Source organism: Paroedura picta, chromosome 3 (genome assembly GCF_049243985.1).
Source record: "Paroedura picta isolate Pp20150507F chromosome 3, Ppicta_v3.0, whole genome shotgun sequence".
NCBI lineage: Eukaryota > Metazoa > Chordata > Lepidosauria > Squamata > Gekkonidae > Paroedura > Paroedura picta.
The window spans coordinates 93,830,839-93,855,924 of NC_135371.1; the positions used below are offsets into that span (position 1 = coordinate 93,830,839).

General features: G+C 45.7%; 1 protein-coding gene across 10 annotated transcripts in view; it reads right to left on the reverse strand.

Moving 5' to 3' along the window:
• Positions 1–25,086, reverse strand: part of RAPGEF6 (Rap guanine nucleotide exchange factor 6) — a 222,360-nt gene that overhangs the window by 8,680 nt on the left and 188,594 nt on the right. For 6 of the 10 annotated variants that reach the window (XM_077326865.1, XM_077326861.1, XM_077326863.1 and 3 more), the window contains 5 exons: positions 23,946–24,140; positions 21,082–21,219; positions 20,160–20,273; positions 9,113–9,338; positions 4,027–4,538 (listed from right to left, as the gene is read on the reverse strand). In XM_077326865.1, the coding sequence (XP_077182980.1) occupies positions 4,027–4,538; positions 9,113–9,338; positions 20,160–20,273; positions 21,082–21,219; positions 23,946–24,140 (1,185 nt within the window). The remainder of the gene's footprint in view (positions 1–4,026; positions 4,539–9,112; positions 9,339–20,159; positions 20,274–21,081; positions 21,220–23,945; positions 24,141–25,086) is intronic. The other 4 variants (XM_077326867.1, XM_077326862.1, XM_077326864.1 and 1 more) reach the window with 1 other exon arrangement.

Genomic DNA, 25,086 nt, shown 5'->3' on the forward strand with positions numbered 1-25,086 from the left:
CTGCGGTGCGCGCTCACTGCGCTAGGAGCGATCGCTGCCTCCCGGAGCAGCGAGCGCCACGTTGGGGGGGGGGGAGGCGCTGGCACGCCGGTGGATGTTTACGGGCACCGGCATGCCAGCACCCACAAACATACAGGCACGGACCTGCCATGTCTGCACGTTTGCGCCCGCCAGCACCCACAAACATGCAGGTGCAGACCTGCCGCTGCTGTGCGTTTGCAGGTGCTGACGCCTCCCCCCGCAGCACGGCGCTCGCTGGGCCGGGAGGGGGCCAATTGCTCCCAGTGCAGCAAGCGGTGCGCTGTGGGGTGGAGGGAGGTGCGGCTGCTGGTTTGTGGGCGCCAGCGTGCCGGCGCCTACGCCTGCCTCTCCCCCCGGTCCCTGGTCCTTCCTCTCACCCCCCCCGGTCCCCTGCTCTAAGTCGGCCTTTAACTATTTATTGTATTTTATTGTGATTTGTATGTAACTGCTAGCCACCTTCGACGCTATGGTGAGGAAGCTTGGCAGCAGCTTTCCAAAAAAAAGGACTAGACTAGAGGAAAATCTAGGGTTCCTCGCTTCAAGCTGACCCAACTTTATTGTTTGGGCTAAGAAGCATACAAAGCAGACAAGCCAGGAAGTTGACAGAAATAGTTAAAAGGGCATAAAGGCACAGAAAGACCAGCATAGGATGTTTTGATGGCCCGGGTGAGGCTATCCTAGAGTTTGCTTTTTCTTAGAGTTAGGCCAAAGAGGAATGTAAAGAAAGGCCTCCACCCTCTGGGGTGATTTGAGGACAGCAGGCTTCAGCAGCTGCCTTCCGATGAGCAAGTTATAACCCCCCGCAAATTGTTAGTGAACTTTCATTTACACTATGACTTTGGGCAGATGCCTTTAAAGAAAGGTTGTCATGAGTAATAACTTTCATTTGTGAATATTCGCAATTGATGAGGAGCTGCAGCGGGCTCTCTGGAAGCAGTGCCGGGCTTGCTAGTGAGAATGGTGATGGCGAGGGGAAGGAAAGTTCAAGTGGGGCCACCAGGCTCCCCTTTGAGAGCATGCAGGGGCAGGGGCGGGGACTAAAGAAGGCACTGCAGATCCTCCAGCAGCAGCAATAGTGGGGGTGACTGGGAGCTGTAATGGGCAGTGTCAGGGCTGAGAGAATACTTAGAGGGGGAAAGGATCCCCCCCCTTTGCAAATATCATGGGTCCCCACTTTTCATAATCTAAATGGGTTATCTGGAAGCACAGTGGTTTCCAATTTGTGAATTCTGAATTCCCCATTGCTTGGCTACTGCCTGGAAGAACTGCCCAATTCTCTTCTTTAAATCTGTTGTGATGGATCAAACAGCTATGCTATGATAACAATGTGATCTGAAGGCAGGACAGCAGAGTGTGGATGCACCTCTCCCTCATCTCAGTGCTCACAAACAGGCTCCTATGGCACAGGGTGAGTTGGTCCAAAGGGAACTCCCTCTCCACATAATCACCACTCTTATTGTAGGGCTTCCTGGAGGGCATTCAGTTACCTCCCAAATGATAAAGCAATTTCATATTTCCATATCCTTATACTTAAAACCTGAATACCTGGGATATTATAAAACAGCAGACTGAAGCTATGCATGGAAGAAGAAGAAGAAGAAGAAGAAGTTGGTTCTTATATGCCTCTTTCCTCTACCCGAAGGAGGCTCAAAGCAGCTTACAATCACCTTCCCTTTCCTCTCCCCACAACAGACACCCTGTGAGGTGGGTGAGACTGAGAGAGCCCTGATATTACTGCTTGGTCAGAACAGCTTTATCAGTGCCGTGGCGAGCCCAAGGTCACCCAGCTGGCTGCCTGTGGGGGAGCACGGATTCAAACCTAGCACATCAGATTAGAAGTCCACACTCCTAACCACCACACCAAGCTGGAAAGAGAAGGAGTGCTGTTTTGGCAGGAAGAAAAGCTTTGGGCAAATAAATAGACATCTTCCAGGGAATGGGTGATAGAGGAAGAAAATATGAAGCAACAAGTTCAGCTAAGTAATTTAAGGCTGAGGAAGGATGATGCAGGTACAGCACCTAGCAGCAGACAGAATCAGGCATTGGAAAGTGTGGGCAGAAAGACAGGAGGCATATGGGAACCTGGTCCATCAATTTCTTTTCCTCCAATATATGGATCAAGCTAGCAACCCTAGCTGATTACCACAGGAGAAGAATACGGAGGCAATCCTGAGTCCCACCCTCTTGGGCATGACTTTCCAGTAATTATCAATACAGCTGGATGGCATACATGTTCACAAAAGGCTGTCTTCTCTCTCCCAGGAAGAATTTGGTCTTCTGAGGAAAATCCTATTAACCCAAAGCAGCAGTAGGGATCCATGATACAGAAATGTTGCTCCCTTCAGCCACTCCCCTGGCGAGTTTATGAACCCAGCCTCAAGCCCCTCAACTTGCCATGAGGGTTTGGAGGTCTTGTCCTCAACATGTAGCCTATCCTATCTTCCCTGTCCCCAAGGAGAGATTCTACAGCAGATCTGGAAATGCAGCCGGCCTAAATTTAACTGCGGGGGGGGGGGTCTGTTCCTGCCCACCACCACCAAGCCATACATTTCCTTCCCTTCCTCTGTGTCAGCATTTAGAAAATATTGGAACATAGGAGGGAGGAGGCAGGTACAGAAAGCCAGGCAGATGGAAGGAGTTTCCTCCTTCCCCTCTTTCTCTCTGCCTCATCTCTTCCAAAGCACAGGGTCACAAATAACCTGTATATCCCTATTGCTGAACACATATCTCTTCTACCATTGTATTGTTCCTTGTGCAACTACACATTTAGAACAGCAAACATTTTCAACAGTTTTCAATGTGTGTGTGTAAGGGGAATGAGGGAGTGGCAGCATACATTCATCCTAAGTGACCCTCTGGCAAGTGGGGGCTGCTTCAGATTTTTCATGCTGCTTTCTCTAGCAACAGGAACTAGACAGCAGGTTGCAGACAGAGGAGTTTGCTGTGTGCGCTGAAACATGTTACTGGGTGACAGAAATTGTACTGAAATGATTAGTTTCCTCTGGATGCAAAATGTAAAACTAGACTCTCTCCTATTTTGTGGAAGAAATTTGGGAAACTAGAGAATGCAGCCTTAATGGTGCACTGCTTGTACATGGAAGACAAGATGTAAACCATGCTATTTTTTAAAATAACCTTTGGTATGAGGGCCATAAAAGTGAAGATTTTGTAGCAGAAAGATCTTCCATGCATCATTTCCCCCACAAAATAGAGTGCTGTTACTCTGTGCTAAGAAGATCCAAATTACACAGCAAAAAAATCGGCTCACATTTGGAACACCAAGGCACATTTGTGCTATGATTCATAGAAGATCTTTATGCTATGCAATCTTCATTTTTATGGCCCTCATATCAAAGGTTATTTAAAAAACAAAACTCAACAATAGCACGATTTACATCTGTGTACAAGCAGTGCACAATTAAGACTGCATTTTCTAGTTTTCCAAATGTAAGCCAATTTTATTTTGCTGTGGAATTTGGATCTTCTTAGCATAAAGTACCACCAGTCATTTGGATGCCTACAGATCTGCTGGCAGTGCGAAATGGCACCAGGAAGACGATTTCCTTCCTATCTTGGAAGCAAGAGGAATGAGCTGGCAGCACTGAACAGCCAGAGAGAATCTCTCAGCCTGGATTCACTTGCTAGACACTTTCTGCCTCAGCATGATGATTGCTCAGTAAAAAAGAGCCCAAAGTCCTAATCAGAGGAAGAGCTGTAAAGAGACTGACAGAAAAATAAGTGGTCTGATAGAAGCCTGTTAAAACCAGCTCCCTTCCCTATAAAGCAGTAAGGAAATGTACTGTTCTCTACTTTTAGATCCCTACTCCTGCACTCCCAAGCATCCTTTGATGTTTTATTTGATTGGAAGCATGTGCACAAGCTAGATTTTCACATGCAATCCTGAAGCCCCCCCCCCCCCCGGTTTGGCTGATGTAATTTCTTAACGGCTTAATAACATAATACGTAATGGATATGAAAGCTTCTGCAAGCGTTGACTTGGCTCACCTATGAGACCTCTCTCTGTGCTCGAGGTGACAGTTTTGTAAGCTGCGTCGCTGCCCGATTTGGAGTCCAAAACCTCGGTCTGGTCTGCTGTGAGGCTGTTGAGCCCTCTCCGTTTCACTGTCCCATAGTTTGCTTCATAGGTGTCTGAGAGGGAACTTGAGGAGGCCCAGCTCTGCCGGGACTGGTCAAAGTCCATGCCTGCTTTTGACTGCCTACTGCTATTTGAACGGGCCTCTGGCTGCAAATGAGCCTCTTCAGCACAGCAGCTCGATGGCTCTCCTTCAGCGATGGCTCTTTCTAAGTGAGTGTGGCGGTAAGAGTTTAAGAGATCCCATCCCTTCTGGTTCTGGATAGTTTGGAAATTATCATGAGAACTACTGGAGCAAGAAGTCCAGCTTCCACGGCCACTGTCCGCTGCTTCGAGCATGATGTGCTCATGGGAGATCTCCTCAGTGCTCATGGAAGATGAGACCGGCAGTCCTCGGATCATGGGAGGCCTGGACAGTGGCCAGCTAAATTCAAAGGTGACGGGAATCAAGAAGAAGAAAACAGTGTTCATTTAGAGAGTATGCAAGCAGTGCAAATGTAAACCTCATCCAATATCTATGTGCCTTTGCCTCTTCTCTCCAAGCAGCAAGTATTTTAGACTTAAGCAGAACATTATGCAGACTTCCAAGCATTTTAACATATATTTTGTTTCCACATTAGTTTGTACTGAGTCACATCTGCACTGAAGCCTTCTCTGTTTTTCCATGTCTTTACTATGTTGGTTTCCACTGCAAACAGTTGTCCTTTCCCCAACTCTCCCAACAAAGACATACCAGTCTCTATTACCTTTCTAGGTCCTCCCACCCCACCCCCTGAATTCTCATAATTGCAGGTGATATAACTATATAGTGTAGCTGGGCTTTCACATACTATAACTGGGCTTTCATAAATAATATTTTTCAATACTGTTTCATATTTTCTATCTATACACAATTTCATGTCTTGGGCCTCTACCAAATAATTTGCACAAACACATCCACACTTCACTTCTGAACCAGAAAAAAGACAAGAAGGACGAGATGGAAAATAAATATCCAATAGGTTATCTGAGTCAGAAACAACCCAATTTCTGATTTGCATTATTAGTTCTTATTACATTTTTCTGTCAGTGTTGGTCAACATTGCTGCTCTTGCAATTTAAGCATATGATCATTGCTCATAGGTTTCCAGTGCAGGAAACAAAAATCAGCACTATGCTAAATGAGTCTCAAACAAAGGCAACACAAAGTATAATCTCTGTGCAGGCCAAACTTCCATGTCTCCTACATTTATATAGCCAGCACAAGCTGCTATATACCAGTGTATGACTGAAAAACAAAATGTAGAAAATGTCCCAATATTTTATTTTTCCCGAATGATGTGCAAAAGAAGGACTCATTCTTTACTTATGTTTCTTCTGGTGGTCTTCAGAGCATTCATGCTGATAAGCTTTGCTTCCATGTAGAACTTTGATTCATAGGTTTCTAGAGCTAAGCTTCTCACAGAAAAATCCTCACCCCCCCCCCCCAGGCAAGTCTTAGCTGCATATGTTCGAGGGCAAGGAGTTGCCTCTTCTCACTCAGTTTCTTCCGAAAAAGGAGCAAAACAAGGTTAAAGCGCCTGTTGCAGAAACAGTGGTCATGATGACCACCATTCAAATAACAGCAATTATAAGAAGGAAACTTGTTTTTACTTCTTTATAGCCTCCGTGCATCAGATTAATGGGCAAAGGCTAGCAAGCTGATCTACGGGGTGGTATTTCAACTAGATCTAGAAAGCATTGAGCCCAAGTCTTCCAAAGGATGAGTATCTTCTGGCTCTGAAGCAAAGGGCTAGTTTGTCATAAAGATGGATCACTGGACCCTAGTAGCTGCTCTGCAAAGTTCAGGAATAGGGATCCTTTCATTGACAGGAAGACTTGTTGAATAACTCCAAGATCTTCTGGAACAGATCACAGCAGAACTTTACAATGTGCATTACCAAGTAACTTTATTTCTGGGAAGACAGAATAAATATTGGGTCTGGCAGAAACCCAGGTCAGGTCAGGATGATTTCCTGAAGGGAGCAGGGTTCTTTCTGCCTCTTTCTCCAAAGGGTAGCTCTGGAGTATAAAGGAAGAAGATTTAGGTTATAAATCAGGTGAAAATCAGAGAGAATGTTCAGCAGAAAAATCTGGGATCACACTGTTCCTGTGTATCTGAGGAAATGGCAGATTAATGTGCTGACCAGATTAGATTAAGGAAGTTTACTTTGTAACTGAGATCTGCAGGTCATAAGTGGTCAAAGACTCAAATGGCTTTTTTCACAATTAGGATGAAGATCAACTGTGATTCCCATGCAGATTGAGATGATGTCACTGGAGGAGGAAACCTGATGAGAACCCTAATTGCTTAAGAAAGGACTGGACAAATTACCAGGTGCAAAGCTGGGATCGGTGTTAAATTGGCCTTGAGAGATGTGCATGCCAGTCCTAGACAGTGGAGGTGAACAAGGTCTAGGAGTAAGCCAGGTGGCTCCATCACATGTTAAGACACAGGTATGAAAGCACTTCCACTTATTCCCATAGAATCCTTTCTGCCATTCAGAACTATCTCCTCCACCGTGTTGGAAGGTGGTACTGTAAAATCATCCTCCGTGCCACCAGCAACAAGCATTGGTCGTGGGGGGTCATATGAGAAGGCCATGTGAAGCGGACCTCTTGGCAGGGGAGTGAACATTCACCATATAAGGCTTCTGAGCACAGGTGATTTTATGGGCAACAATGTAACCTACAAGTCCCCCATCCTTCGGAAGTTGCTGTTGAACCAACACTGTTCAGCTGCCATGAGGTCCAGCAGGCTCTAAATGTGCCTGGCATTGTAAAGGCTGGTAAATGGAGTTCCCATCAGCAAGCCAGGTTCAGTATACTAACTGGAAGAAGAACATCCCTTGCAAATATGGAATCAAGAGTTACTCCTTGGATAGATGACTCTGGAGTCTTTCCCAAATAATGATAAGACATCTTTCCACTGACATGAAGGCCTAGGGCAGTCAAGGGAACTGTATACACATGCAGTCCTAAAAACTGAGCACAGCTTCTTCTGAGATGATGAAGTATTGTTAGTAAACACTTCTACTCCTCTTTCTGAAGAAGGTGATCCATCTAAAGATGGGGAGCTTGGGGACAGTTCAATTGTATACTCTGGGTGGGGGAAACAAAGTAAATTCTACCAACTAGCTCAGTTTGATAACAGTGAAAACTGAGGTGATGATGCTGGTTGCTTCTCACTTGGAAAATATTTCAGCTGCCCTTCACAGAATGATTCAACAAGTTAAATATTAGAGATGAGGTGAGAGAATTTTTGTTATTTGAGTATCTTTGTTGATTTTGAGGATTGGCTCTTGTGGCCCTACCATGGAGTTCTCCAAAACATATGGGGAAATATTTACCTCAGGAGCTGAGATCAAGGGTGCCGAGCAGATCTCCATTAACTTTCCCTGGGTTTATGTTTCTCTTTACATTTTTTCTGTGGCTTTGTAAGTAACAGAGATGGTCTCTTAAGCTCTGATTTTACTGTCTGCTGCTGACTGTGTTCTGAAGCGGTCAGTGCCCACGACTTTGAAATCTGGAGTTGAAGTGGCCGAAAGTGGAACACCCAAGTTTCTCTGCCATCAATGTTGACTACCCAGTCATTAGCTCAGAGGCAGAGAGTGTTCTCCCACACTGTTGCATGGAGACTGGTAGAGCTGGTTGTGCCTTGCTTGCTTTGTAAATTGGAGAAAGGGGCCGCAAGTCTCTAGTGTGTACTATTTCCCAAGTCGTAGGAGACACAGGTTGCAGCCAACAGCTGAAAGTAGATTTTCCCTTCACTGTCGACACAGTTGTCCTCTGCACCATAGAGAGGTAATGAGAGAAACATAGGAAAGTAGGAAAACTGATCAGAAAGAAAGAAAGAAAGTAGGAAGTGATGGCTAAGTATATATATATATATGAAGAAAACTAGTCAGCACAAAAGGTGTCTCTGATGTATGCACAAAACACTGCTTTTGTTTCATCAAACAAGAAGGAACTGTGCAAGATTAGACTTGGGTGTGTGCAGTTAAGAATGTGCCTCTGATGGGACAGAATTTAACTAAAAGCTAGCTCCAAAATTTTCTGAATGGAAACTCTGAACAAGTGCTAATCCCATCAGTGTGGTGCATGGAGATCACAAAGAAGTACCGACTTGTTACAAGTCAGCCACCGCTGTTATCAGTGTGGCTTGCTCAGATGTTGTCTAACATGGCTCATTTTAAACAAAGTATTAGTGCACTCCCACAGCAATGCAAATATGACCAGAAGGCATTCAGCTTTTTAAAATATTTTACCCATCTCAAGGCTCTCAAAAGCACTTTATGCCATGGAACTTTTTTTCATAGCTGTCTTTGTTTACGCACTGGGAACTTCACTGCCCCAGCTCCCATGCAGGAGCACAAATCAGGGGTGGATGAGGCGCACCCAGTCAAATGCTCCCCCATGTGGGTGCAGGAAGAGGTAGAGCAACCTGCCACGACTAAAACTCCAGACTGCAGCCTGGCATGAAAACTCCAGTGTGTAAATGCTTTTTGTCCAGCTTCTCACCAGCAGCAGCTGTCATGCTATAATAAAGTCAAAGACTTTCTGACAATATTCCTTAAGGCATAAGCCTTGAAGCAAATTTCCGACTTGCTAGTACAGCCATTAAAATACTATTGTGCTATACATTAAACAGGAAACAATTTAAATAGTTTTATGGAGTTTCCCAGGATAACATCTTTGAACACAGTGTAATACCAGAGGCAATTTATTTAAACCTCATTGCCTTAGTGGTGGGTTTTTTGTTTTTTTTTGGCAGAGGTTACATTTTCTTTTCTTTAACTACAGGGAAAATGACTGTATGAAATTCCCTAAGCAGAGTATACACCTCTCTCTCTTTTTAAGTACTGAATGCTGTTTAGCAGGCTTATACATAAGAATGATTACAACCCAGTAAATACATGGCTTGAATGTCATGCCATCATTAAAATCATCTCTTATATGTCTCAGTGGAGCATCCCTTACCCAGTGCAAGGCTGGCTATACTCCAAGGATAGTTGACGGTGATCTTTCCTTTCCATTGTTCCTCCCAAATCTACCACAACGGCCTGAGGCAAGCATCTCTCATCCTGGAGGGTTGCAGACATCGAGTCTGCAGAACAGTTGCTCACAAGGCTGGACCTTGAGGAGATCTCACTGTGACTGGAATCGGAGAAATTCTCTGATTTGGCAGATGGTATGAGGGCATAGCCTATGTGGCAGGAGAAGAGAAGAACATTAAAGAATTCAGACAACTTCACTCCTCACCCGGCTTAATACCACAACCTATTCTTTGACAGATGAAATTCTTTGAACCAATTCATTCCCCTTCCCACATGTTCAAGTAATGCTGCTCAAGTCTAACTGTAAGGAAAAACAATCAGAGCAGAACGAAGCTTCACTAATTGCTTTTTGCTTTTATCAGAGACAAATGGCATATCTGTGACATAATATAATGAAACGAGAAGTAAAACTCTATCAGTACAATGGTAGAGCTTCTTCATAAGTCAGTCAATAGACCAGACCACCACATTTCAAGACTCCTTATCATTCTCAGTGCATGAAGAGAAAGAAATATGGCAGCTATAAACTGAAACTTCTCCTGAACTCCTCTGCAGAAGTACATCAAATACAACTATAGCCCAAAACATGTCCCCAAAAAGAAATGTAAGGAGTTTTACAACTTGAATAAAATATTTTACAACTTGAATAAACTTTACAGACATATCAAAATACCTTACAGGAATTCTGCTCATTAAAATGCTATGAAAATCTATGAACTGAAGTAAAACCTATTGGCTGCAAATTCTAATAATCATATCAAGTTCTGAGGAGGGGACTTAGCAATAATTATTGAGTCACAGAATCAACTGGTCAAGATTTTTCTTCACTGCTCCACTTCAGGCTGTATTTGTGTGTGTTTGAACAATTCCTTAAGAAATAAATTCTCACATGGTTCATAGCAATAACTTCTGTCTGAACTGGTACAGTTTGATCCTTAATTTATTCCAACTGACCCTTTGTCCTCCATTCATATAATGATTTTTTTACAGTTAAAAATAATCTTTAAATAGGACAGGGTCCTATTAAATAAAAGAGTAAGGCCACATGGGGAGGAGTTAGGGCGGGCCCTGTCCAGGATAAAAACTCAGAGGGCCCAATCAGGAGCCGCTTCGCGGCTCCTGATTGGGCCCTCAGAGTGTCCATCCAGGACCAAGCAGCCAATGGGGAGGCGCGCAAAGTGCCTTCCTATTGGCCCCTCACCAGGACAGACCAAAATTCCATTCACCCAGCCCAGTCTGGCTGCCAGTCTGCTCCTGACCACCAAAGGGAGAGGAGGTCAGCAGGGCTGCCAAGGGGGATGAGAACAGAGGCTTGGACAGGCTGTGCCAGCCCTTTTCGCCCCAGGGCTGCCCTCACTGTCATGTCCAACTGTAAATTGCCTCAGAGCCCTGACAGAGCTGGCAGGAGGCTGCAGAGTACTCCCCTCCCCCCCCCTTCAGGCCTGCTGCGAAGGAGCCTCTGACAGGCCCTGACTGAGGGGAGGGAGGCCTTTCCAAGAGCAACGCAGGGGAGCCTGAGGGCCTTCCTTTTGAGGGGGGGGCTTTCCCCTTCTGCCAAACAGTTGCCTGACAGGGAGGCCACAGAAAAGCCCCTTCTCGCTTAAAATACTGCTCTGGCCGGGGGTTAGACACAGCCAAGCCATGTGTCTTTCTTCTTTGCAACTCTCTGCAGATTTGAGGCCACTGCACAGCGTTATTCTGCAGAGGAAGCTGGCTCTTTTGTCTCCTGTTTCATCTGCACAACAACCCTGTGCAGTAGGCCTCAAGTCTTTTAATTCAACAACAACAGAGGGGCATTTCGGTGAATGTGGCCTAATTCACACAAGAAGGGAAATGACGCAGAACTGGGGGGAATTGGTTGCCATGTAATCTTCCCCTAAGAAGAGTCTCCAGTCTGATTTTCCCTTCACATATCTGAGGACAGGGCTCTGGAAAGCTCATCTGTAACCACTATGCCACAATTCCCAAAGGTCAGTCCTCTCCCACAATCAACGAACATTCCACACCACAGGTTCTTGACACCCATATCTCCACACCCATGGCCTCATTTGCCACCATGCCACCACAACCTCCCACACAACACACATGACAACCCCATGCCCCTTACAGACTGGACAACCCCTTCCTCTTCCCACTGCCAAGCTCTAGCGCCCATTGTATTCTTGGAGACAACGGGCTTTGCCCCTAGTGTTATTCATAAAACTATATTTGAATAGATTTTAGGTTTTAGGTCTTTATTGGATTACAGTATTTGCTGGCGTATAAGACTACTTTCCCCCCCTGAAAAACATGCCTCCAAGTGGGGGGGTCATCCTATACACCGGGTGCACTTCAGTTGGGATAGACATAGCTGCCCATAGTGGCCCATAGTACTGTAATGTAATGTAACAAACTCTATATTTTGAGTGGAAATGTTGGGGGGTCATCTTATACGCCCAGTCGTCTTATACCCCGCAAATACGGTATTTACTGCCATGTGAATTCCCAATAGTGACATAATATATCTCTGAATTAAACATTTCTCTTTCAGAAAACTGAAACAAGCAGTTGATTAAGAGCAGCAGCAGAACTTTAAAGCAAATCATTGCTATTTTCAAGAACCACAAATATTCCTTTCTCAGATTAGACTCAGCAGAACATTAAAATTAGTTTTTTCATCCCTAAGAATTCTGATTATATGAAAAGTCAATATGAAATTAAAAATCAGCCTTCAGAGAAGTAATCAGAAGAGTGGTTTTTGCCTATATATAAATGGTTTGCTATGATCCTCATCATAATCAGAAACCTTGTTTTGGTTGAATAGCATTAAATATCTGCAAATATAACAATAATCCCAAAAAGGTCAATTCAGTGGAGCTTACTTCCAGGCAAACAGCTGTTCAAGTTATTCTATTACTCTACTTTGTTTCAAGATTGTATATAGTTGAATTTGATCTCCTCTTCAGCTACCTTCAGGCTTTAATGAAATTTCTCAGCTAACATAACTAGTAAGCTAGTATAAATTCTACTATATTTGGCTACAAGCCAGCCTATTAGCTACCAAATCAGGTACAAAGATTGTGGTATATTCCAGGATTATATTAGGGGAGAAATAAGCAAATGCCTGTATGAAACATTAAAAAAAAAAACACCACCTTATACTTTACATTTTAGGAGAATAGCTAAATGGTTACAATATTCAACCACAAGCTGAGGAAAAAAGTAAGACAGTGTGTATCGAACACTGAGAATTCAATGCTTCATAACATTCCAGACCAACCAAACCAAAAGTGGCAGAGGAAATTCTCCTGTACCACAGTGTCAGTTTTATATTTTAAAAATATTTCCTTTTTGAAAATAAAGGCTGTATAGAATTCAGCATTTCTTTTAATAAGGGAAGGGTTAGTACAATAACTATCTGACTCAAGAAGGAAAGGAATAGTGAGGGGAAGTATGAAAAGGAGTTTCTCCTGAAAGGTCACTGTAGAGATAAGGTGACCAGACATAATGCTTTTCACGGAAGAGTCCCTCCTTTGAAAAAATAATCCCGTGTCCCGTCGCGGTCTTAAAAAGTCCTGCTATTCTTGGCATGGCTCTGCTCGGCCCAGGACACCCCGCCTTCATCGAGCCCAAGCGTCGCCCCATGCCATCTCCTGCTCCTGCTCCACCTTCTTCGCTCGGCAGGCTGCCAAGGGGCCGCAGGGCACCACAGGGCAAGCGCCGGGGTTTCCTTACCCACTGGCAGACGAGGACCTGCCTGTATCGCTTTTCTTCCTTCAGCAGCAGCTGGTGCAGGGCCAACATCCTCGGCTAGCGTTGCCCTTCTCCCCGGGGCTGGCACCAAGCACACGGTCAGGGCGGGAAGGTTCTTTCTGAGTGGGGGTGGCTCGGCATTTTGTCTGTCTGGCAGTCCACACCTAAACCCTCCCCACCATCATTGGGAGAAACTTGCCAAGAGAGCCGCACAGCCCGCCCCATCCCGCCTGCCACCAGCTGGCAGGAGAAGCAACCCAGATGGACAGTGAGCAGAGCGCAGGGGGGGCGGCCCAGGTCCCCCCCGCACACTTTCCCCCCAGTGCCCTGCCCTGCATACCTGCCTTGTCCCCTGCACACCACAGGCAGCTACAAAGCGGGAGGTCTGGCAGGGCTGGCCAAGCCCAGCCTCTGGTGGCCACCCCAGGCTCACTCCTTCTTGCCCAGAGGCGTGTCTCCCCTCCCATACCTTGGCCCCCTCTCCTCGCCCAGAGCCCGTGTCTTCTCCCCACGGGACCGAGGAAGGCATCTGGCAAACTCTGGTGGCAGATGGAGCCCAGGCCCCAGCTCAGGGCACAGCCACCCTGCTCAAGCTGCAGCCCTGCCCCTCACCCCAACCTTTGGGCCTCCTCCTTTGGCTGGTGACACCGAGGCTGACCCTGGCCCCTGCCCGCAGGCAAGCAGACCCCACCGCATCTGCTGAGCCGTCCCCCCAATTTCTCATTCCTTTCTCTCTCCTTCCTTTCCCCTATCTCTCCTTCCTTCCCATCTTTGTACTCCCCATCTCTCCTCTCCATCTCTTCTTCCTTCCTCCCCCAGTATCTCTTCTTTTCCCCATCTCTCCTTCGTCATCTTCCCCCAATCTCTTGTTCCTTCTTCCTCTAATCTCTTCTTCCTCCCTCCCCCAGTCTCTTTTGCCTTTCCCCATATCTCCTTCACCCCCACTTTTTTCTTCATTCTTCCCCCATTTTCATCCCCCCTAATAACTCCTCCATTCTTCCTTCGCATCTCTCATTCCTTCCTCCTCCAATTTCTCCTCCTTAATCTATCCTTCCTCCCAGTCTTTCACCTTTCTCTCTAACCCCCCCCCCCAATATATCTCCTTTCATTACCTCTCAACAGCTCTCTGAATCAACATTGGGACCTTGGGCCTGTAGAAACTAGGCCTTGATTTTCACTTAAGTCTGAAACCCTACTCTTTGATCCATGTGGTTTTTTGGGGTGGGGAGTACATCTCCATTTGTCCTATTACTGTATACATTCTATGAAAATGTTTGTTGCTTCATATAGACCAAATTTTTAATCCAGACCCCCCACCCCCCGGTCAATGGTGTCCCTCTTTACCAATATTAAAATCTGGTCACCTTATGTAAAGATAATTTAGGTTTCTGGACAGCAACAGATGGGACTGGGAGCAGCATGGAACAGAAATAGTAGTAGTAGTTGTGTGCCATGCAACAGAAATATGTCTATAGACAGCACAGTAAAACAAAATAGCATCCTTTTTACATAGTAGTAGTTTCTGCAAAAACGTGAGTGTACTAAAACGGGATTGTAAAAGGAAGATTTTTCTACAAATTGAAAAACGACCTGCTTAATCTATCCACTATGCTTATTCTAGAACAGGGTACTAAAAATGTAAATGTAAATGTTCCAAAACGTTTTATGTAAATCGCCTAGAGCCGTAGGGAAGGGCGGTATAAAAATATAAATAAATTAATTAATAAATAAAAAATAAAATATATGCCAGTAATGGTTCAGGATGGAATCATGTTCAAATGAAATCTCATCAGCAGTTAGGTGACTGGCTACAAAGGGTGTGCATTTGGGTTTTCCTGAGCCTTAAATATATCTACTGGCCTGCCAAAAGTATCCAGGATTTTCCCAGAAAACCAAAAAGAAAAAAAAACTGCTTTCAGATTGCGCAGATCAACAGTTTGCTATGTTCAGTGAGGTCAGCCACTTGTCTTCAAGACCAGCGGTCCCCAACCTGCATCTGGTCGGGGACCGCCTCCGAGGGTGGGGGAGAGCCAGCGACCCGGCTGCCGCAGTTGCTCAAAAACGTGCACGTGCGGAACAGCCACGCATGCGTCTTTTGACCACCAGGTGGCGCTAACACGCATGCGCAGAGTTGCCGCACATGCACGTTTTGGCCACCAGGGGGCGCAAGCGCGCATGCGCGGCAGTTCCGCGCGTGCGCGATAGCGTCGATGGAGCGCCGGCTGCCGTGCCGGCCTCTTTCCCCCCTCGCTGCAGGGGGGGGGAGGTAGGCGCGGCCGCTGGCGGCCCGGTACGATGGCCAGGGGTTGGGGACCCCTGCTGTAAGGTGACCATATTTTAACATTGGTAAAGCAAACACGATTGACTGGAGGTTCTTGATTTAAAATTTGGTTTATGTGGAGCAACAAAAAGTTTAATAGAACGCACAGAACGCAAAAATAGTATTGTAATATATATTTTTAAATTTCAACATAAGTACAATTTGCCAGGTACCCCCAGATGTCCCTCCAAAAGTGGGACAATCCGGTCACCTTAGGATCCTGCAATTGGGAGGAGCTGGCACCAACCACCAATGGGACAGGACACCAAGAAATTCCAGCCGGGTAAGTAGGAGCTGGGAGGGAGGGCAGAGGGCCTGGGACTGTGGGCAGTGGAGGAGAGGGGGGGAAGGAGACTCTCCCAGTACTCCTGCTGCCCCAAGAAGCTCCAGCCATGGCCTTGCAGGGCTGGCGGGAGGAGGAGCAGTGTGCTCCACCAGCAGCAGCCCCATCTGCAGGTGAGTGCTGGCAACTGCAAGAGGCTTAAAAAAGTGTGCTTGAAGCATTCAGACCCACCCCCAATCTACTGCCCAGAGCAGAGGTCCACAAGCTTTCAGCCGCTGCGGCAGAGTGGGGGGAGAGGGCGGCCCAGGGGCCCGCGCACGCGCGGCAGCCCCAGCGCAAACGCGCATGCGCGGACTGCCGCGCATGTGTGTTTGCGCCGCCGCCATGCCGCGGCCGCGGCTCCCCCTCCCGGCCGCCAGCAAATTAGCTTGCGGCTCGGCAAGCTTCTCTTCCCTCCCCTCCCGAAACAAGAAGCTTGCCGGGCCGCGAGCTAATCGGCTGCTTTGGCGGCCGATTTGCTCACGGCCTGGCAAGCTTCTCGCTTCGGGGGGGGAGAAGGAGCCGCGGCCCGGCGCCAAGGCCTTCGTGGCCCGGCACTGGGCCGCGGCCCGTGGTTTGGGGACCACTGTTCTAAACCCCACTGCCTCGTGGCTCCTGAAAACAAGCAGTGAAAAGGTAGGAGGGCCTCTCTGGGAGATAATAAATTTGTCCCTGTCCACAGGGACTTTCCTAGACAGCCTGAAAGAGACAGTTGGGTTAGCTCTCTATTGAAGAAACCATCCCTTATATCTAGCCAATTACCGTTCAATCTCACATATTGCATTTCTGGGAAAGGTGATTGAAAGGGCCACCATGGACCAATTACTAATATTCCTGAAGGAAGCATTGGTCCTTGACCCATTCCACTCAGATTTCTGCCCTGCCTTTTAGGGTTGAGATGGCTCTAGTTGCCCTGATTGATGATTTCTGGCAGCAGCTTGAGGCGGATCAGCACTGCTGGTGTTGCTTGATCTCACAGCAGAGTTTGAAGTGGCTGACCATAAGCTTCTTGTTCACTATCTTGGGGATCCAAGGGACTGCGAGTTACCTCCTTTCTCCAGAAATAATATATAAATGTTTTTAAAACATTTTTTAAAATGGGCTTTTAAAAAACATGACCTTCTCCATTAAGTTCGCATTTCTTGCACCAGTGAGCAAAATATGTCCCATTATACTACCCAGTAATCAGTATGCTGATGACACCCAACTCTATCTCCTGATGGATAGGTAGGTGGCCAGATGCCCCTCTGAGCACATTAGTCTAGTGCTTGAAAGTGGTGACCAAGTGGCTTCAAGCAAACCTTCACAGATAGAGGTCCTCTGGCTAGGGAAGAAGGGACCAGACCAGGAAGCCCATCTTCCCAGGCTGCATGGAATGCAGCTTATAGCAGCACCTTCAACCAGGCACCTGGGAGCTATTTTTGATGCCTCCTTAACAATGGAGGCTCAAGTCACAAAGGTAGCACAGCTGGTGTTCTTCCATCTACACCAGGGGTAGTCAAACTGCGGCCCTCCAAATGTCCATGGCCTACAATTCCCAGGAGCCCCCTGCCAGCGAATGCTGGCAGGGGGCTCCTGGGAATTGTAGTCCATGGACATCTGGAGGGCCGCAGTTTGACCACCCCTGATCTACACCAAGCAAAGCTATTACTGCCCTATCTAGCCCCAGAACATATAGCCACCATGATCCATGCAACGGTCACATCCAGACTTGACTGCTATAACTTGCTCTATGCAGACCTACCCTTGACAATTTGCCAGAAATTATAGCTGGTCCAAAATGCAACTGCCTGGGTTCTCACACCATGGAGAGCCCATATAGGACCTGTTTTATGGCAACTGCATTGGCTCCCAGTTGAGTTCCAGATCCAGTTCAAGGTTTTGGTACTAACCTTTATGGCCTTAGGCAGTCTGGACTTGCATATCTGAAGGACTGACTCTCTGAACATGTTCTCCAAATAATATTTTGGTGAAGTAACGCTAACCATTTGAGAAGGTCTGGTCTTAAAGAAATATACTTGGCCTCAACCACCTGGTGGAACAAACTCACCGGGGAGATCAGGCCCCTGATAGAACATGTCAAGTTGTACAGGGCCTGCAAGACAGGGCTCTTGAGGCCAGTCAAAAATTATAACAACAAACCAGGCCTCCCTCTTGTCCAATTGCTGTATTGTATATTGTACCAGCTGCTCTTAACTGTAATTTTAATTGTAATTTAATTTTTGTTATCTTTGTTATTGTTATTATATTAATTGTAAATTTGATTGTTTTTCACTGCAAGTGATATATAAACTGATTCATAAATAATGTCTGTGTGTCAATTTACTCATTTTCCTGATACATCTCCATAGCTAGCTGAGATTTCTAAACAAACTAACATTGTCATCCTTATCCATGGTTCCTCTATATATTTGTGAAACAGCCTGGGACATGTCCGGCTGCCCAAGTTGGAATAGGGCCAATCAGGGTGAAGCCAGCAAAGCTTTGATTGGCCCTGCCCCTGCAGCTCCTGCCCTCCATCCCTGGACTCTAGCCTCTTTGATCTCAGACGCGCCTCACTGCCTGGAGCCAGAAGCAGGTAAGGGGAGAGGGCCCTGGGCAAGGGGTTGTGTTGGAGGGCTTGCTAACAAGGGCCTCCCGGCCTGCTAGACTGGGCCTCCTAACGAGGGCCTCTTGGCCTGCTAGGCTGCGCCTCCTAACAAGGGCCTCTTGGCCTGCTAGGCTGGGCCTCTTGGTCTGCTAAGCAGGGCCTGGTAAGGAGGGCCTCCTGGCCTGCTGACTGTCTGCTAAGGAGCTCTGTCCCGGGCCTGCTAACAAGCTGCCCAGCCCCCGCCCGCCTCACTTGATCTGGCTGCGAGCTGCGGCCCAAAGCCACCTTAAGCTGCCTGGCCAGGACCCAGGGGAGTGAGCCCTTTCAAGGGAGCCCTTTCAGCTAGCTTTGAAGCTAGTTTATAAATATTTACTTAGAAGTAAGGTGTGCAGGTCTGCAGTGGAACTTCACATGCATCCGACCAGGGGTAGTCAAACTGTGGCACTCCTGGCAGGGGCTCATGGGAATTGTACTCCATGGACATCTGGAGGGCCGCAGTTTGACTACCCCTGCATCAGACTGTAGTGCAAGGCCTAAGTCCTCTAGAGTGGCGATCCCCAACCTGTGGGCCGCAGACCACATGTGATCCTTTGACTAACTGGAGGTGGGCCCCGAAGGACGCCTTCTCTCCCCCCCCCCCCGGCCCTTTACTTCATCCCCCCCCAGCCCTTTACAACACACTTCATTGTTGTGGCGTGTCTGTATCTTATTTTGAAGGGATGTTTAAACATTACCATAGCGATCAGAGAGCGTTAGGGCAGTGGTTGAGAGTAGAGGAGTAAACTACCCCCCCCCGGGCCTCAGTAAAAGGCGTTGAGTGGTCCCCAGTGAGTGGTCCCCAGTGATAAAAAGGTTGGGGACCACTGCTCTAGAGCACTTGTTCCTTGTTAGACAAGCTACCATACTAGTTCAGTTTTTCTTTCACCCACACCAACACAAACAAAACCAAGGCTCCTGGTTTATACCAGGGGGTCCCCAATGTGGCACTCATACATGCCATGGCCCTACTGACACCTTTCCTGGTGGCTACCAAGTGCTTTTAGAAAGTGGGTGAAACTAGGTAGGGCTTTTGCCCTGCAGGGATCACCCCTTTATATGAAATTGCCCATAAAATCAAAAAGTTGTCCACAGACCCCTGTGGCTTGTGATACTAAAAGTAACCATCACCCAGCTGAATTTTAGGCACAAGGCACATCTTGCATAAACGAAGCAGGCAATGCATACTATGGTGCATTGATAGTGGAACACTAGAACAGGATGACAAACATATTTCACACCAGAGAAATATGGTTCATCATTAATTAGCAAGCTGTTCATCTGCAACACAGCGCTTGCAGAGCAGGGACACAGTTGGGGTAAGGAGATCAGAATAAGTTCCTGAGGCGCCACTTCAAGAAGAAAAGAAAAGAAGGCACCAGTCTCAATTAACACACGCAGCCTTCCTTGCAAGACTTCTAAGAAGCATCAAAAGCGTGTATAACTTCTAATCTTCCAGTTTTAATATTCAAAATTACAAGTAAAATATTTACTAATGTACACTATTGTCAGTCTTTTCATAAGGGGGGTGGGGGGTGGGAATCCAGATAAAGCCACATATATATGGAAAAATATGAATTAATATGTACAGTTTAAGTAAATTTTTTAAAGTCCAGCGTAAGGTGGACGGATATCCCTTCTTTTGTGCCTCCACTGTGGACACATCCAGAATAGAAAGGTATTGTTTCCATAGCTACTAGATGAGGAATGACTGTCTGCATCCTTCTGTTTTCCACTTCTTTCCCTATCTTGCTTGCATTCTGATTCCATAACATGGGTGAAAGCTGATCTTTCTCTGGATAAACTCCTTTCCCTGAATCTTCCAAAGAGGGACCTTGTTCTTTTCTTGAGCTTGTATGTAAGTTCTGTCTCTAGTTGAGCATCCTGACTCTCACTCTTTTCAGTACAGACTGATCTTTCTGCTCTCTTGCTAGTCATCTGCTGGATTTTCTTTTGCAAATAAGCCCCACCTATTCCATAGCTGCGTTGTCCACTGTTCTTGTTGCTGGTTTCACTAGCAAGTGATGAGGAAGAGCCAGAGAGATTAATCTGGTTGCAGTTATCAGATCTCTGGGGATTGCCCACTACAAGGAAAGAAACATAGAATGCAAATAACACAGTGACAGTAAAATGAATGCTCTTAATGTTGCATTTGGATCTAGCTGAAAAGACAATATAAGTTGCAGTTCAGAAAACCATGGCAGAGATGTGGATGCTTGATTAATCTGAAAACTACACATCTAAATTTAGCTCTGTAATAAGATGTTAAAATAAACTAGCATACTTTTAACAAAACAAAGCTGTCAAGCAAGTCTGAAAGCAAGACAAACAAAATGAAATCAACTAAGACAGACAAAACAAGACTCAAGGAATTAAATGAACATTAACAGATATCACAAATTTATGGACAATCACAACAGTAAGAGTATTTTTGGTTACTGCAGTGGAATAAGAATGGTCAACTACCAAAGGAAAAGTGCCTTCTCCTGGCGGCTGCCGCCTTCTTTCGGCCATCGGCGCCTTCTCCCGGCCGCCACCGTCACTGTCTCCTGGCGGCCGCCTGCGCCTGGGTGGGGCACAGCACATGCACTGGGCACAGCAGCTAGGTTCGGCTGTGTCCAGGCTGCGGCTGTCTAGGGAGGGAGGGCTCTGTAGGGGTTCAGACCACCTGGAAATGCTCCACCTACGGGGCATTTCACAAATGTATATAGGCACATTGATAAGGATATTAAATAGCTGATATAGCTATGCCTTGTCCCCTGATAAATGCCTTGTCACATTTCTTGCCCCATTATACTACCCAGTCTTTGTCTTCTGAGCTACAGAGTAATCAAGATCCCAAATGAAAAGTTACTGACTAGTATGAAAGGTTCCTCCTGGGCTCCCTCTTACCTTTGTGTGGAGAGCCTTGAGGAGAAGCAGGAGGGCTGGAATGCAAAGATGATACCATAGATATATTATCTTCTGCTTGCTTTTTATTGTTTACTTCTTCAGATAAATTCATTGACTTCTGAGGGGATCCTGCACCTACACCAGTAGCAGAAAGTTTTTAAAAGTTCATAATATAAATATGGAGTATTCCAGCCATGGAAATTGTTTGCTGTACCAAGGTTGAATAAATGAAATGTGACCTTTGTAAGTGAACTGTGCTATGGCTATGATGCAAACTTTCCAGTTATTAATTCATGCATTCCAAGTGCTATTCACTTTCAAGTTTAGCTTACAATGAAACACCACAAGGCCACTAAACTCAGCCTGAGGGTATAGGTAAGACCACACACTTCCTTGCAGTTTCTCTCTAAAGCAGCTAACTTAGGAATAAGCCTTTTCATAGTAGAACTGATGGAGGCTTAGTTGGGAGTAGTGCACCCCACCCCAATCTCCCCTCTTTTGGGAAGCATCTGAACTTCTCCAGAATGCAGTCAAGTGTTAGATCTACAGTGCAGAAAGTTGTAAATTAAACTATGTGACACATCCTGTTTGACTTGTAGAAAAGGCTAGCAACTTCAAAGGGACATAATAAACAGTATTTTCAATCACAATGGAGAAAGTGCATGGTTTTGTTTCATTAACTTGCTTGGCATTATACCAGTACTATGTAGTGAGCAGATACGAGGTGCCAGTACCCAAACCCTGTGCAAACTGGGTGCCTAGAGAGGGAGGTTAGCCCTGGATTCATTCACAAAGGTTCATTTAATTGGCTGGCAAGTTTCAGAGGTGAGTTTAGTTTCATTGAACAACTGGGAAAATAGCAAAATGTGGCAACATCCATTTTTGTAGAAACAAAACCATTCTCTTGTTAATTTTAATTCAAAAGTAGAAGCAACATATCTAGAAGAAAAAGACTGCCTTTTGAGTGCTGAAAGATGATGCAGTGTGTCAAATGGTTAAGAGCGTCCTGTTTCACTAAGCAGGCACATATCCTCACACAGACAGAAATGCAGATTACAGTCCTGATGAGCAAAGGCTGAATTCCTATTAATCATATTGCTCATTATAGAAGTGTTTTTGATGTCTCTTTGTTTGAATGGCAGAAAACAAAGAAGTGAAAGTACTGATCCTGATGCTTTTGTAACTAATTTGACACAGAAATCAGTGAATTATGGGCTAATCATTTTCACATGATGCTTGAGAGGATTGTGCCCTTGAGATAGGACTGCATGGTTCTTATGAAAATACACATATTCACATATTTTAATATGTATACACTTTTTTGCAAACAGTGTTATATGACCAACAAGCACTTACTGCATATTGGGGAAAGAAAATCATGCACAGCCTGTGTGGCAAAATAAGTCCTGGAGATGGAATGGTGCTCTAAAATGGCTGCCCTGAGCCTGCATGTTAAAATGGCTGCTGGGGGGTGGTGGTGGTGAAAAGGCTGTGATTGCCTACACTTCCCAAGAGACTCAGGGAATGGAGAGGGTCACATGCCCCAATGAGAATGGAGGAGTCAGACTCCACCAGAGAGAGGAGCATGTGAGTATTTAGGCTCCAGACCTCCTGAGAGGTGTCTGCCTGCTTGTCCCAGGCAGAGGGACAGGGCCTGGACCGGCCTGCCACCATAGAAGCAGACACCAAGGAGCTGGGCAGTGAGACTGGCAGGCAAGTCTCCCCCTCTTCCACAGGGAGTGTAGGGAAAGAGGCGTGTGTTTAGGCATCTATTAAGTTCATGCCTGGAGTGTGTATAAGTGCTGTGGCTTGAGGTCATGTGGTGTGCTGGAGGAAGGGTAAATTTAAATATCTGAGTGTTAATAGCCAGCTTGGTGTAGTCGTTAGGAGTGCAGATCTCTAATCTGGCGAGCTGGGTTTGAATTCACGCTCCCCCACATGCAACCAGCTGGGTGACTTTGGGCTCACCATAGCACTGATAAAGCTGTTCTGTCCAAGCAGTAATATCAGGCTCTCTCAGCCTCACAGGGTGTTTGTTGTGGGAAGAGTAAAGGGAAGGTGACTATAAGCCCCTTTGAGACTCCTTCTGGTAGAGAAAAGCAGCATTTAAGAACCAACTCTTATTCTTAATAGTTTAATAAACTTGAGTTTTGCACATAACCAAGTGGCTGGTGCTCTGGACCACCTAGTCTTCCCCACTCGGGTACTACTAGTACGTTAGGAGGGAACAGGGGAGGAGAACCAGGTGGTTGCCAACTCTCCACGTGGGACCCAAAGATTGATGGTACTGACTAAAAAACACCAGGAACCCAGCCGAGGGGTCTCACTATCTCTTGGGAAGGGGTATCACAGTCAGTGAGTGGTGGCAGCGACGGACAGGAAGAGAAGAGATAGGCCCCACCCAGGGGAAGGGTGGAGGGCTGGAATAGGGCCCACAGGCTTGGCATCTGTCAAGCAGGCAGCCAGTTCCGCCACAGCCTGCATAGAACTGCACTCCCTTTTTAGATCTGTTCATCCAAGCCACCATGGGGCAACTGGAAAACAGCACTGGAGAAAAACAGTTCAGTGAATTCCAATGGCGTCTTGACATCAGAATTGTTGTAGCAACTACATTCCTGAACATATTTGTTAAAGGAGATGCTACCTAAACTGTCATACACAAAAGTTTCTTCCAATTGGGGGATTTTTATTATGAAAATTGATAAGACTGAAGTTATATTTTATAATGGAACACAAGAGATTATTATGCTTTCATATGACTAAGTGGCAGAAGGTTTGAAATTATGAAAGAGAAACCAAAATTCAGACTCAAAAATTACTACTAGTTTTACAGCAATGTGCAACGAACTAAGTAACTAAATACTCACTGAAAGTAACATGATCCTTTGCTGGTCCTTTTTTTCTTATAGGGTACAAATTAACAGCTGGAACTTGAAGAACTTGACTCATTCTGTTTTGTTGATGAAGGTGAGCTTTTGCAGTTTGACCAACAGATTTCAGTGGCATTGGAGACGTTTCTGAAACTTTGGTTCCTCGTCTTTCATTTACATTTTTTGTCACTGAGAGCAAAAAAAGGAGCATTTTCTGAATTTCTGACAATTTAATAAGTCTAAGAATTTCAACTAATATAGAATGATCATTGAAACAGCAGATTACATGATATTTCCAAGCACACATCTGGTCATATTGTAGGTATAAGCTTTCATGTGCAAGCAGACTTCTTCAGATAGACATTTCCCCAGACACTTCACTGTATCTGAACTGTGCCTGCACACAAAAACTTATACCTAAATTGAAACTTCATTGGTATTAAAGGTTCCACTGGACTCAAACTTTATTCTAATGCTTCAGACCAACATGGCTACCCACCTGAATCTGGTTGCATTGTGTGACTAATCTTAAGGAATACTAGATGATTTCCAGCAGGTGGCAAACTTAACACACTATTTTATTTTTCTTCATTACGAAGATCCTCACCCTTGTGAAATCCTGAATCTGCTGTTATTCCTAATTCAAATGCTGTTTTGGAAGCAACAGACTGCATCCTATAAATCCATTCTACTACTAACAGTTGTCCTTTATTCTGGTGCAAGGGTCTTTTCCAGTCTAATCTCATGAATCAGGGAAACATACCTTGTGCCAGAGCAAGGTATCAACATTAATGGAATGGCTCTATGGGATCCAACAAAATAAGAAGTGCAGTCCAAGTTGCAGCCATCTTCTGCACAGGCTCTCTTGGGCAGGTGAGTCTAAACCAGGCTGCCAAGCAGGGTCCAGTTTAAATGTCAATATTAATACTTGGGTCTCAAAGAAATGGTGAGCTGCTTGGCAAGCTCATTGGGGCAGTCAAGTTTAAAGTGGCTTTGCTACTGCTACCCCCCTCCCTCATTTCAAAGATGTTGCTGTTCTGATCCATTAGACTTTTAAAAAGCAAGATTTTATTTGACTCAGACACTTTTCAAATCCAATAGACCCAAATAAATTTTTAAAAAATTACACACTCCC